This window comes from Euleptes europaea, chromosome 10 (genome assembly GCF_029931775.1).
Source record: "Euleptes europaea isolate rEulEur1 chromosome 10, rEulEur1.hap1, whole genome shotgun sequence".
In the NCBI taxonomy this organism is placed as follows: Eukaryota; Metazoa; Chordata; class Lepidosauria; order Squamata; family Sphaerodactylidae; genus Euleptes; species Euleptes europaea.
This window is the reverse complement of record NC_079321.1, coordinates 19,267,711-19,280,536: the sequence shown is the minus strand read 5'-3', so window position 1 is coordinate 19,280,536 and position 12,826 is coordinate 19,267,711. Positions and strand designations below refer to the sequence as shown.

The 12,826-nt window shown below is 40.2% G+C and overlaps 1 protein-coding gene across 2 annotated transcripts in view; it reads right to left on the bottom strand.

Annotated features, from left to right (window-relative positions):
• Nucleotides 1-12,826, bottom strand: part of MATR3 (matrin 3) — a 34,283-nt gene that overhangs the window by 15,016 nt on the left and 6,441 nt on the right. Inside the window, exons 2-4 of one of the 2 annotated variants that reach the window (XM_056856393.1) lie at nucleotides 9,913-10,014; nucleotides 5,593-6,652; nucleotides 1,114-1,175 (exon numbers count right to left, since the gene is read on the bottom strand). In XM_056856393.1, coding sequence (XP_056712371.1) covers nucleotides 1,114-1,175; nucleotides 5,593-6,489 — 959 coding nt within the window. In that variant the 5' untranslated portion in view covers nucleotides 6,490-6,652; nucleotides 9,913-10,014. The remainder of the gene's footprint in view (nucleotides 1-1,113; nucleotides 1,176-5,592; nucleotides 6,653-9,912; nucleotides 10,015-12,826) is intronic. The other variant, XM_056856394.1, reaches the window with a different exon arrangement.

The following is a 12,826-nucleotide window of genomic DNA, read 5'->3' as shown; positions in this document are numbered from 1 at the left end:
TGAGTGAGAGAGAGAGGAGCCTAAGGTGTGAAATGGTCATGGCACTCAATTTATTTTTAAAGAGATGAGGGTAGCGAATGTGACGGCCTGACCTACTTGTAGCACGGAATCTAAGAGAGAGCGCTTGCTGAGGGCAGTAGGCACGCTATGTGAGTGGAAAGGGGTGTCATACACAGTTTCTGCAATTTTGGGGATATCAACTTGAATTCTCCCACATTAGTAGAAAGTGAAGGGGAATCCTCCCACCCATCATCAAAATATCACACTTGCAGCAACTGATGATGTAAGCAGAGAATGGAACACAACACACAGAGCTTTGGCACTCTCGCTCAAGGGGGCAAAGCCATTTCTGAGAACAGTGGTGAGTACTACCAGGCAAATGACTGCACGTATTATCCTGGAAAGACAGACACCTTTTTGGTCTTTGTTGACTAATCAGAATGCATATTCAGTGCCAGTAATGCAAGCCTTTGGTTATGGTTCTCCTTAGGCATCTATCACTTAACTTCTTTTTGTTTTTTGGGTGGGCAGGAGGGAGTGAAGAGGAAAGGAATTGCTCCTTCCCAAGTGCCAATTTACCTCAAGCCTTTTAAAAATGCTGTTATCTATAGTTTGTTACTTTAAAAGAACCAACTTTTTAAGAAGTCTAAGGCTATACTAGCACTGTTAAAAGCATTTTAAAAACCCCAAGAATAAGAACAGATGGGCTTGTAACTTTTCAGCTCTTATTTACAAGACTAGTATTATAGATGGAATTCACTTAATATGATTGAATTACATAAAGGCTAATGAGAAGTGATGGTTAGAGGGTTTAGTTTATTTATGCACTGCATTGCCCTGCCGCATGTACTGCTGCAGTCTCATATAAGAAAAAAAAGGCTTAGTGGAATTTTTATGGAATTGGTTAAAACAATTTGATTTGCTTTCAAAATGTTATGCAGACAACTTGAATACACAGTGCATGCTTATTACTAAACACTTAAACGGAACACAGAATAAGAGATAATCATTTTGAACTTTCTAAATTGACACACTTGTGTTTTCTGAAACAAACACATAAGATATTGCAATTATAACAAAAATGGAACATTTGAAAAGTGTTCAGCTCCATACATTTCAAGGAGAAGTTGACAACGCCGACTATGTGTTGCTCCATTGACATGCTGGTTCCACTCCTGCAAAGTACAAAGTCAAAATCATCAGGAACTCAAAAGCTGGCTTTTAAAAAACACACACACGTTAAAGTGAAAACACCCACAGAATCATTTACATGTCAATCAAAATCTCAAGGAGTGCCATATAGGGGCCCTGAAATATGTTTACCTTACTTCAACCAAGACAGCTGGCTTCTTTCATTTCTGAGTTGGGGTGGGGGGAACAGTAGAATACTGTGGTTACTGCGTGTGTGAATGTGGGGCAAATATGGGGTGATATATGCAGGAAGGGGCATCTTCCCCCTCTTATTTATGGGGCTTTACTTATCAAAGAGAATAACAGTCTGAATCATGTTCCACGACTGAACTGAATATGCAAGATTCAATTAACCTGATGAAAAGCTGAAGTCTAAAGGCAGCAGACTAGAAGGAAGAAGTAGGTCCCCTCCTTTGCAGCAACTGCTCGTGTCTGTCTGCTTCATCCACCTCTGGCAGCCATATGCACTGCCTTGAGCATCCAGTCCTTTCTACCTCTAATGACTATGGCTAAGGGATTGGAAACGGGTCTCTTCTCCCCCTCACTCTGGTGCAAAGTCTTCTCACTAGCTTTAGTGTGAACACACATGAAGCTGCCTTATAGTGTGTCAGACCCTCAGTCCATCAAAGTCAATATTGTCTACTCAGAGTGGCAGCGGCTCTCCAGGGTCTCAGGCAGAGGTCTATTCACATCACCTACTTGCCTAGTCCCTTTAACTGGAGATGAGGGGATTGAACCTGGGACCTTCTGCATGCCAAGCAGAGGCTCTACCACTGAGCCACGGCCCCTCCCCTAATATTAGTGGTGCTGGCTAACATTAAATGTGGTCAGCAGCCATGCTGATGTCACTTTTCATCACTTCTAGCAATGAAAGGGATGGGGAAGTGAGGACATGCTCCCACAGCCCATCCCCAGCACTTACCCAGTTACAGCACAGGCTGGCTCCACAAGTCAACAGCTAAGGGTGCCTTAAAAACTGAAAGCATTTCTAATTCTGCCATTTCTTCTTGAGCATGTGCAGCAAAGTAGCCATTTTGCAAGGCTCTAGTCAGTTGTCAAACAAACCAGTTCGCTCATGTTGAGAACAAGCTTGGTTTCGGATTCATTCTTCCCTTGGGTGCAGAGCCAAGACTGAAGTCTTCCCCATAACTACTGTCGGTTGTGACACATGAATTCAGTTGTTATAAGAAACTAGTATCTCCACTCTACCAACTAGGGTGGCTAAGATTAAACTGTGGTTCAGAATCCTGATTTGTGGGCAAGAAATAAACTCTTAATCATGTTTTGTGGGTAAACTGTGGTTAGTCTGACAGCTTTCTAAACCAGCAAGTCTTCAATTTCAGCTCCTTGGACAAGTGGAAGAGGGACGAAGCACAATGCGCTCAAAAATAAATTAGGCTTATTCTCAACATGAACCTGAATACAGCCCTGATTTCACTAACCTTGTGATGATAGTGAAATTAAAAACACTTGGTTAGCAACCCTCACACTGCTGCTTTTAAACACATCTGTATTCTCCACAAGAACAGAATTCAGTCTTCTGAAAACTATATCTCTTAAAAAACAATTTGCAGGCTTCCAGTTGCAAAGGGATGCTTGGAAGGGCATGGACAATGTCTGGTGAAACTCAGAAGCCAGAAGGGGGCCCAGTAGAACTCCCAGGAAACAGATTCCAGCCCCTCTCATGGTCCCCAATACAGAGTTATACAGCATAACTTCAAAATCTACTATATCAGCATAATAGACATAGGTTGCAGAATTCATTTCTTGATGCAGAATGAGAATTAAAATGAAATGACTTTTTATGACATTTGAATAATGTCATAATTATGACATTATTACTGCAACCATAAGGCACTCAGAAGGTAAAGAGAACTCCATCTTTTCATTCTCAAAAACAAAAATTAGGGTTACTAGACTTCACAATTCAACTTAGCCTATAATTATACCACTGGCAATGTAAAGAGATGCTCTTTCCAACTGTATAAATGCCAGCACACAACACAGAACTGAACATTTATATTCCATGATTGCCAAACAGAGTGTGCATGTTAAGTGCCATAAAGTCGCTTCCGACTCATAGTGACCCTATGAATCAATGTCCTCCAAAACATCCTATCGTTAACAGCCTTGCTCAGGTCTTGTAAACTGAGGGCCGTGGCTTCCTTTATAGAATCCATACATCTCATGTCGGTCTTTTCCTGCTGCCTTCCAAACAGAGAACCTCCAAATAACTAATAGGGTGCATCTTGGGGACCCTATCTAGGTGGGAAGTCAGAAAGGAGATTTCTCTGGTTCCTTCCTTGCCTAGGCAAGCACCCCAGTAACAGCCAAATATTATCTTAGTTGTCATCTGTGGCTACCAGTAGGAAGTGTCAAGTGCATAATACTTCTCTCAGTGACCGTGTCCTAGTATACGGAGGAGGGAAAGGTCACGTTCCAAAACCAAGACAGTTTTAAAGCCAAGCTCCCGTTCAAACATTTTAAAAATGTGAACACGAAGCTGTGTGTTTGCCAGCTATTCTGGAAGCTCAAGTAGCTGCTTTGACTTGTGCTGTTAGATCAGTCTGAACTGAACTGTGATTTTAGAATATTTGAGAATCTGAGAAGACCACCACAAACAACCCTCAGCTTTAGGCAGGTGCTTTCTTTTTAAAGCACACTTCCTTCATAGAATATGGTTCCAATGCAAGAGCCAAAGCTGAGAATGGCTCTCATTTGGCAATTTGGAAAGTATTTCTTACACAAAAATATTTAGGACCCCAAAAAATGCTGAAAGTGGAAATCTTTTTTTTAAAAAAAAGGAGGGGGGGAGAACCTACCACCAATACAAAACAGGAAGATTCTTCTAATACATATATGCTCTCTCCCTTTTCTCAACAGAACTATTCTGATTAGGGGGGAAATGGTAAGGTGGGAGCTCTCACAGTTCAGAGTTACTTTAGCATATGCCTCTCAATTTGATGCAGTTCTAGGAGCAGATTCTATAATGCTGCAAGTTTTCTTCTGTTGTTGAGAGTGTAAATCTCACTGCAGTGATTGCTTTCTTAGAAATTCTGCAGAAGGCCAACCCAGGCAAAATGAATAACTTTTCATTAAAACACCTGTTATTTGCATCAGGATTGTCAAAGCATAATATTAAACTCATGTATTTCAAATAAAGATGCTAAAATATAAAATGCTTAACTTTTGAAATAGGTCAGACACTTAATATTTCCTTCTAAAAGACTACAGATTTTAGTTTGCTGAAAAGATGTTTTCAGGATAAGATCTTTGGTCCAAAACAGCAGAGCAGGATTTGTAAATGCCTCTTCCCAGAGAGACTAAACCTTACAGAAGTGATTTCCAGTACTAAAACTTTGTATTGCTGCTTTTAAAAATACACTTATTTTAGTGTTTTAAGAACACTTTTGGGTCAGTGAGATATTTTCTAAGGGCAGATATGCATGGGACTCAACACCTTACAGATGTTACTGTGAAGGAAGTGTTAATGACAAAACAGAACACTGTAATGACAAATAAAATGCAAAACAATTTTAGGCTTATAATGTGTGTTCTTACCTGCAATATTTTTGTAACATGCTCTGAAACAAGTAACAATAGGGATACCAACAGCCAGTTTCAATAACCAATTGACAAAAATCAGGAAACCCGAATAAAGCCACATGTGCTACGCTGAGAACCGAGGTGTGAAGAGAAGTCTGATCAAAATGTTAATAATGATCTACTCAAACAAGTAGAGAATGCTACGGAGAGTGTGGTACTGTGCAGCAGCAAGCTGATGCTTCTGAGATTCTAAAAGGGCAGATGCAACATATAATAAAAAGTGAGCCTGAAGTGTTTAAGAAGGTTGAGAGAGGGGAGGGGAGGAAAATGAGAAGTTTCAGCCACAGTAATGAAAACAGTTCAAGTAAATTTCACAAAAGCAAGAATGGGTTTAAAAATGTGAGCTACATCGCCGCCAGTATTTTCCAGGATTCTATATTAACTCTTTTGGCCATAAACAAGAAAGGGAGGGCGCAGACCTGTGCAAAGACGCACCTGAATCAATCAGCGATCAAGACAGATGGGAAGGAATGCTGAATCTCACTGCCTGAATAAAGTGAAAAACAAAATGACAAAAAAAAAACCCTACCCCAAACTAAGTTAAGAGAATATGTAGATGCAAAATATAAATTGACTAGATGATAACTGACTTGGCCTTAAGCCATGCGGGTGAAACAATCATTAATAAAGTCCTGGTCTAGCAGGTTTGCTAACAACGCCTTGAAAATAAACCAGTCTTTTCTATTTTTTTGAGACCATAGTATTATGTATAATCAGAACACAGAAACTGAAGCAAAGAAACAGGCAACAGGGACTACAAAGAAAAGAAAAATAAGCATCTGATGCTTAACTCACCTTATTAGAATGAACGGGCAAATCACAGATAGAGCACAGATGGGGATAACCCTTCGGTAAGAGTCCATGGAAGTCTTCAATATTGCTATTTGGAGGAGCGCCTCTCTTTTTCTCAAAGAGAGATCTCTCAGGAACACGACCCACTCGGTCATACTCACTGTCAAATTTACGATACTTATGCGATGTCTCGCCATAGTAAGAGTCCTCCCTACACCTTTCTCCATCTCTTAATCTGTCCTCTTCGTAATCCAGTCTGTCATAATAAACAGAATCTTGAGACCGACTTCCATGATCATAGTCAACCACTGGGTTGAGACTAGAACTGCGATCGTCAAAGCTATCTCTTCTAAAATGCCTTTTCTCTTCCCAATCATCCCTAGGTACTCTGTACGGAGGATCCCGTGCAGCTGATCTGCCATCTCTAGCATAACTCAGTGAAGGGACTTCTTCAGCTCTCCTCCTCTTAAGTTGCAGAAGAATTTGAGGCAAGTTTTCAGGAGTGATCTTGTCCTCAGGATAGCGACTCAGTTCATCTAAGTCTCTAGCAGACAGACCAAAGCTGGCCAGAATGTTAGTGGCCTGCTCTGCATCTCCGCGGTGCTGAGAAGACAAAGGGAGTGGACCTCTACTTCCAAGGTTAAATATAGACTGTAAAGTATGGGAAGATGCGCTAGCAGAAGACAGTGCGCTATGAGATCCTTGTTGATTCAATGAAGAGCTCATTCCAAGATTCATTAGGCTAGCAAGCCGAGCAGTGCCCTGGTTCATCCTTCCAAGAGATGCTGGCACGTTTAAAGACTGGGTGGCAGCAGCAAGAAGGCCTATTCCTGCAGACAGGTCACGCCCGTGAACTTGGGAATCCCTATTTAGAGAGGACTGCTGGTATGACTTGGACATAGCTGAGCTAGAGCTTGTCTATTACGGATCAAACGTGAGAGATGACTGAAAAGAAAGCTCACGCTAGAAAGCTAGGTAAAACTTCACTTCAAAAAGGTAACGCCAAGAAAAGGGATCAATAATGACCGGAGATCTTCTTCAAGCTGAGAAACACCAGACAAGTCTGTAGAAAAACAAGCAGTTTTAGTCATAAATTCCCTTTATGCAGATGCAGTTTTAAATATAATGCATCCTGTTGGCTTACATGACTTTTATTACGTAACTTCAACAGACTGAAGATGCACCCAGAACACTACTATACATTCTCTTCCCCCCCAGATGTGCACCATTTTTTGCCTGTAATGCATACTTTTCTTTAGAAGATCAGTGGAGTTCAAGTACTAGATGGCTAGATTTTTTTTCTATTTTCAAGCTTCATATTAAATAGTACGGTGCATACACCATGTTGCTGTGCTAAACTCCAGAAAAAGACCACAACACAACAATCGTGGAAGCAAGAAATGTAACTCACATTTGTTGGAAGTTAAACCTGCGCCACTAGGGGAAAGGATAGAAAGAACTTAAAAAGTAGGCGATATCCGGACAGGGTATAGGGAAAGAATCGCTATGAGACCAAAATATTTCTATTCAGCAAAACAGAATTACTGATAAGACTTTTGTAATGGAAAAACAAAGTCATAGTTTCGTAGAATCCCACAAGACCTTATTCAAGGCATGGTTTATATGCTTCTAGCGCCACATACAAACTGTATCTGCCTATGCTATACTGTGCGCAAGGCATAGTTTGTTGCAAGGTATCAAGCCAACTGAGGTCATACCTGATCAGTATGAGAACAGGGAGGCCCTACAGTTTGCTTAAAGAAGAGGAATCCTACGGCGCTATTGGCAAAGGGAACTTTGACTCTTGAAAGCCTACACCACAAAAACCTTGTTTGTCTCTAAGGTACTACTGGTCTTCTGTGGCACTATTCTAATTAAACTAGGCATTCAGGGATATGTGCAGGTATCTTTGAGATGAGACTTGACATTTATACTAAAACCACAGGTGGTTATAAGAGTCCCATAACCATCTGACATGAATATTCTTCAATCATGCCTTTAATCCTTGCAGTGCTTATCTGCATCAAACCGTAAGCCACTTGAAAAAGCCCATGCACCTCTCTGGAGTGGCCTTACAAGAACAGAAGAGCTCATGAGATTTTGCTAAAGTACCCAAGAGTGCAAGCTCCAATGAAAATCGAAATCTTACTTAGGCACTTTTGAAAATCCCACTAACTAATGTCTCCTAGTACCCATACTGCTAGAGAGAAATAATTTAGGGCAAGACAGAAGTAGTGGCAGGCCACTACAGCAGGAACAGGGGAAGAAAGGGAAAAGCCTACTGGAACATGTTAAAGCACGCATCCTTTATGACTGTAGGTACGTTGTGTTCATAAATAAAATTGTCAAAATATCATAGTCATAAATAGGTCTCAAAGTCTGGAGCGGTTATCAAGAACGCATCCTTTTTGTTGGTAAGTGGATTTTTGTTGTTGGTAAGTGAAATAACAGTTGAAGCCATTACTTGATGTTATCAAAGGACCATTGCTAATGTCAATTTTTTCAGTGATAAGATATTGTATCAGATGCGCAGTGATGTCTGAAAACCTGTATATGCACACACATTACACAAAAATAACAGAGGGAGGCTATTTTAACATGAAGCTCTCAAACTGGCTGCCTCAAATAATTTCTGACCAGGAACTGATTAATCTGTAGCCAATTCTGTCTAGTACTATTGAAGACATGCTTCATTGTAACTCCAGCTAAATTTTATGAAGTTAAGTGGCATGTGGATGAAGAAAAACACTGGAAAGCTTCAATGGAAGGGTGGAACCAGAAAGATGGTCCAGATACTGCAGACCCAGAGCAGGTATCAACAGAAGGGAAGGGAAGGGCAAATGCCAAGTAACAAGCATAAAAACACCCTTAACACTGGCTGAACATATGAATGTTTAAGCAAAATGGTATTCTAGAAGGTCCACAATTGAAGCTGGTAGCCTCACAAAGTGAGCCCTGTGCCTGCAAATAACTCACCTGGGGTAAGTAAACTGCACCCAGACTAGCAGGTGCTGACTCAGAATCTTTTATTCACAGGTTTAGCCATTTTAAAGATCAATACTGGGCTGCTTGTATGCACATGGACTATTTAGCCAGGCAGAATCTTTCCACTGTGATGTGCAAACAACCCTTGCTTAAATTTCTCCCGCCCAGTTAACTACAATGGTAGATATCCACTGCATTATTTGGTATTCAAACAAGCTCTTATGTACTTTCCCTTTGCTTCAGACTCCTGCTTGCTTGCACATTGCTCGAGATTACTAACTACCTGTTAAATTCATGCAGAAAGTTGTTTGTACTTAACAAACGGAGGGGCTGGAGAAGAGACTATATAGAGAAAACTGTATGTGGTTTATTCCAGAGTTTTGCAAGATTGCCCCCTGTGTGGCTTGGTTATGATTATTCAGTGGTGAAGAAAGGATGGTTTGCATATACTCAGATGCCCTTTGTTAAAGCCAAAATTCTTAGGTGGAGGTCCTGGCACTGAAAAAAAACAGCTGCTGGGGCAGTGTCCAAAATCTGACTCAAATAAGTCCTAGGGTGGGATTCCCATGTGCTGCAAAGCTCTATTGTCAACAGTGATTATAATACAGATGAGTTTGGGGAAAAGAGTGTTTGTTTACTTTCCTAGCCAGATGGAATATATGGAAAGGAAACAACAACCTATGCCTCATTCAAGTATGGCCATGGTTTTCTTTTGTGTTTTCAACTTATTTTAAGGGTCTAATGTATTTTTTAAAAATCTACTTCCCATATGTATATGTTTATGCAGCAGGAAAGATGCTTATGTTTCGAAGCTCCAGGGCTGATTCCTGGCAGGGGAAATTGGTTCAGCACCAACAGAAACATAGCACTGAATATTGGTGGTGGGAAGCACAGAGACTAAGAGACTTGATCTGCCAAGCCTTGACAAGAACAATTCTTTACTGTGTAACACATGTCAGCTTGACCTTATTAGCATCCTTCCACATGTTCTAGCAGGCTGATTTTTATGAATGCATGGCATGAGCGTCTGTAAAACCTACTTCAAGGCAGGGGAAAAGCCAAAATGGGTGTTTGTTCTTATTCTTGTAATCCCACAACAGCTGCTTTTTACTTGTGGGGTTTAAAGGACTGATCACAGAATCTGTCTAGATTTTGAAAAGTGTTATAAAATCCAGAATTCGCATGGATAGACAGGCGAATACGTTTGTACACTTATTAGCAAGGCCAATTATTTCCCTCTGCAAGAAAATCCCAAAGCCACCATCAATCTACACCTTTGACTTTTAAGGTTGCTGAAAGCTTTGCACAATATCAGACCCAGGAGCATCTGATGAGTACCTCCTGACACAGAGATGGCCTGTACGGCAGATGGTTTCACTGCATAGCCTGGTTTCCACATAAGCTGCACCAGCTCAGGCTTATTATGAAAGCGATGAAAACCTACAAGGAAAAGGGAGATATCAGAGAAACATGTCTTAAACAGATTACTGAAAAGAAGTAAGACTTGGAGCAAAACAATGGTGGGGGATTAAGAGGTGAAAGTACAACGGCAATGTTAACCTACAAAAGTGGATAATCACTTGTCTATATTCCAGCTAGTTCTGTTTAATTTCAATAATTAATATGAACTTGAGAGACATTAGAATGAATACCTGCAGAACAGAGTAAAAAAAAAAAGAGTCTCTTAGCTTATATCAGCAGGACAGTATTGAAAAGGCATAACCTTCAAGAGCCAATATGCAGTTCACCGCCCAGAATGAATATAAATCCTGACCTGGCAGATAAAACCACCAGGACCTTGAGGAGAGCCATATTGTTATAGGCCTGGAGCACAGTAGCTATCTCTCTCTCTCTCTCTCTCTAAATGATATAGTTTTATCTGTAGCTGTTTAAACGTTACTAATCCAACAATTGTGTTGAAGCAAATGATATTTTATTTGACAGACATTTCCTCCTTCATACAAGAGCACAACATTAAAAGTCACAGCCATCTTTAAGCAGAGACATCAGTATGATCCTCAAAAGGCATTCACAAATATTTTAAATAACTAAAATCAGTTATCCTGTTAGGCATTTTTTGATCTTCATTTAAATCCCTCCTCAAAACCATTATTTTCTGCAGGGTTTTCAGCTTAACCCCTTACTCCTCAACTTCAAATAATAACCAAGTTTTAGCATGTGTGGCTGCATTCGCTCTCATTCATTCCTTGTTAACACGAGTTCCTCCCTTGCCCCTATTGTCTTCCTTTCTGCTCACTTCTGTTCGTAAGCTCATGTAGGAGCTGGAACCATTATTTGTTTTAAAAACCCTCTAAAGTGCCATGTACATTTATGGCAGTCTATGAACAACTACCAGTAATTGCCTTAAATAAGCATCTTTTTTGTTTGTTTACAAACTTTAAGCATTTGTTTCAGAATTCTGTGTGTTGATTTAATTTTTCCCATAGTCAATTTGACATTCTGGATCTCACTGCACATCTCTTTCTTGTGGTAATATGCCCTGTTTGCTCCAGGGGAACTCACTTGCAGTGTGATTTTTGTCTATGGCACAGGTACCCTTCAATCCTTAAAGAAGCAGTTGCTGCAGCATTCAAAAGGTCAGATGCCATGAAAGCAGGGCCAGTTCTGTGGCTCTTTACTAACCAATTCTGATGGGAAGGATCCCTTTGATCACAAGGCTCCTTCGTACTCAATTGTTCCCTCCTATCCTAGCTGGGCAACACTGACAGTTAAAGATCCATGTAATTGGCTTTGCCAACACACTGCCTGAGCTTTCAGCTTTACACCACAGGAAAAAAATGCACCCATGCTGCTGTTGTAACATCTAAAAGGCACCACACTGTGGCATGGACTGTATTGTTTGATCAAAGTAGGCCAAGGGCCAGAGAGGAATACAGTATAAGAATGCCTACATTATTGAAAGGCTAGCCAGTCCATTCTTTTAGCTCACTACCAGATCAAAAGGTAGAGTCAATTTGACTTGGAGAAGTGGGGAATATCATTTATAGAACATTCCCCCATTGTTCTACAACCCCATACGCTTATATGCCTTAACTTTAATGAGGTCAATTGCCCCATAGTATTCTATGCCACCCTTGTAATTTTTGTGAATTGCATCTACTCCAACAGCTTTGGGGTTATTTGTATCCCCTTTTGCACTGGATGTGAAATCAGCACAGTGGGTGAAATTGACAAAACTGTATTATCTGCTTATACTTTCTCCCTGGTGCCTCTGTTCTATCCCTGAACTGCCAAAAGGTAATATTTCACAAATGTAGATTTTGTTCTTTGCAACTGATGTCATTCAATGACACCCCCCCCCATTTCTATCACTTTTTCTGGAGTCTGCTCAACCTCCCACTCAAACCAGATCAGTAGAGTACATTTTTGTTTTGGTGATGTTAAACACCAAATCCAGACCATGTTGGTAAATTGAAAGAACCAGGTCATTCTTATGACGTAGCTCAACACTTCACCAATCAAGTTAAGCTAATTGCTTGTTTGCATCTCATAGAGGATCAATGCAAGATCAGACCTTAATACCACAACCTGAAAAATCTGCCTTGTACTCTACTATCTTTTAAATTTTTGTTACACCCAACGTAAGGAATAGTTCTTGTGAGCTTGAAAGCTTGCACAATGTTGTGCCAATTTGGCTGGTCCCAGTAACATTTCTTACCTGTTTTTGGATTTTGCATGGATCAATATGGCTGTACATTTTTTCAACATTACAATGGAACAAAATAAATTATGTATATAATTAAGTGTATGTAGGCTTCCCATAAGGGACTTAGAACCTAAGCTAGCACCTTGAATTGTGTCCTGAACGCTATGGGTAAAAAGATAGTGTATAGCATGCTTGCTGACCACTTAACATCTCACACTGTAGCTCTAATCAGGTGGCAACCTAGCCTCCAGCCTAGTGTGGTCATTTGACTGGCCAACTGACAAGCCAAATACTGGTCAAACAGTTACATATTTAACATTTACCAAAAATTTTTTTTAGTTATTTATGAAAATGTGAAATTCTAACCCAAGAACTACCAATGAATTTCAATTATATTTAGATTTACATGAAAGATAATCAAGAAATGAAGCCATTTACATTGGCTTTAAAAAATGAAATTAAGCATCTTTTGGGCATAGGTAAAGTTTGACAGCAAAGCGATAAGTGTTTTTTTCCTAAACTATGTTCATATATAGCTAGAATCCTGGAGGGCAAGTGATTCACTTCTGACATTGTTATCAGATA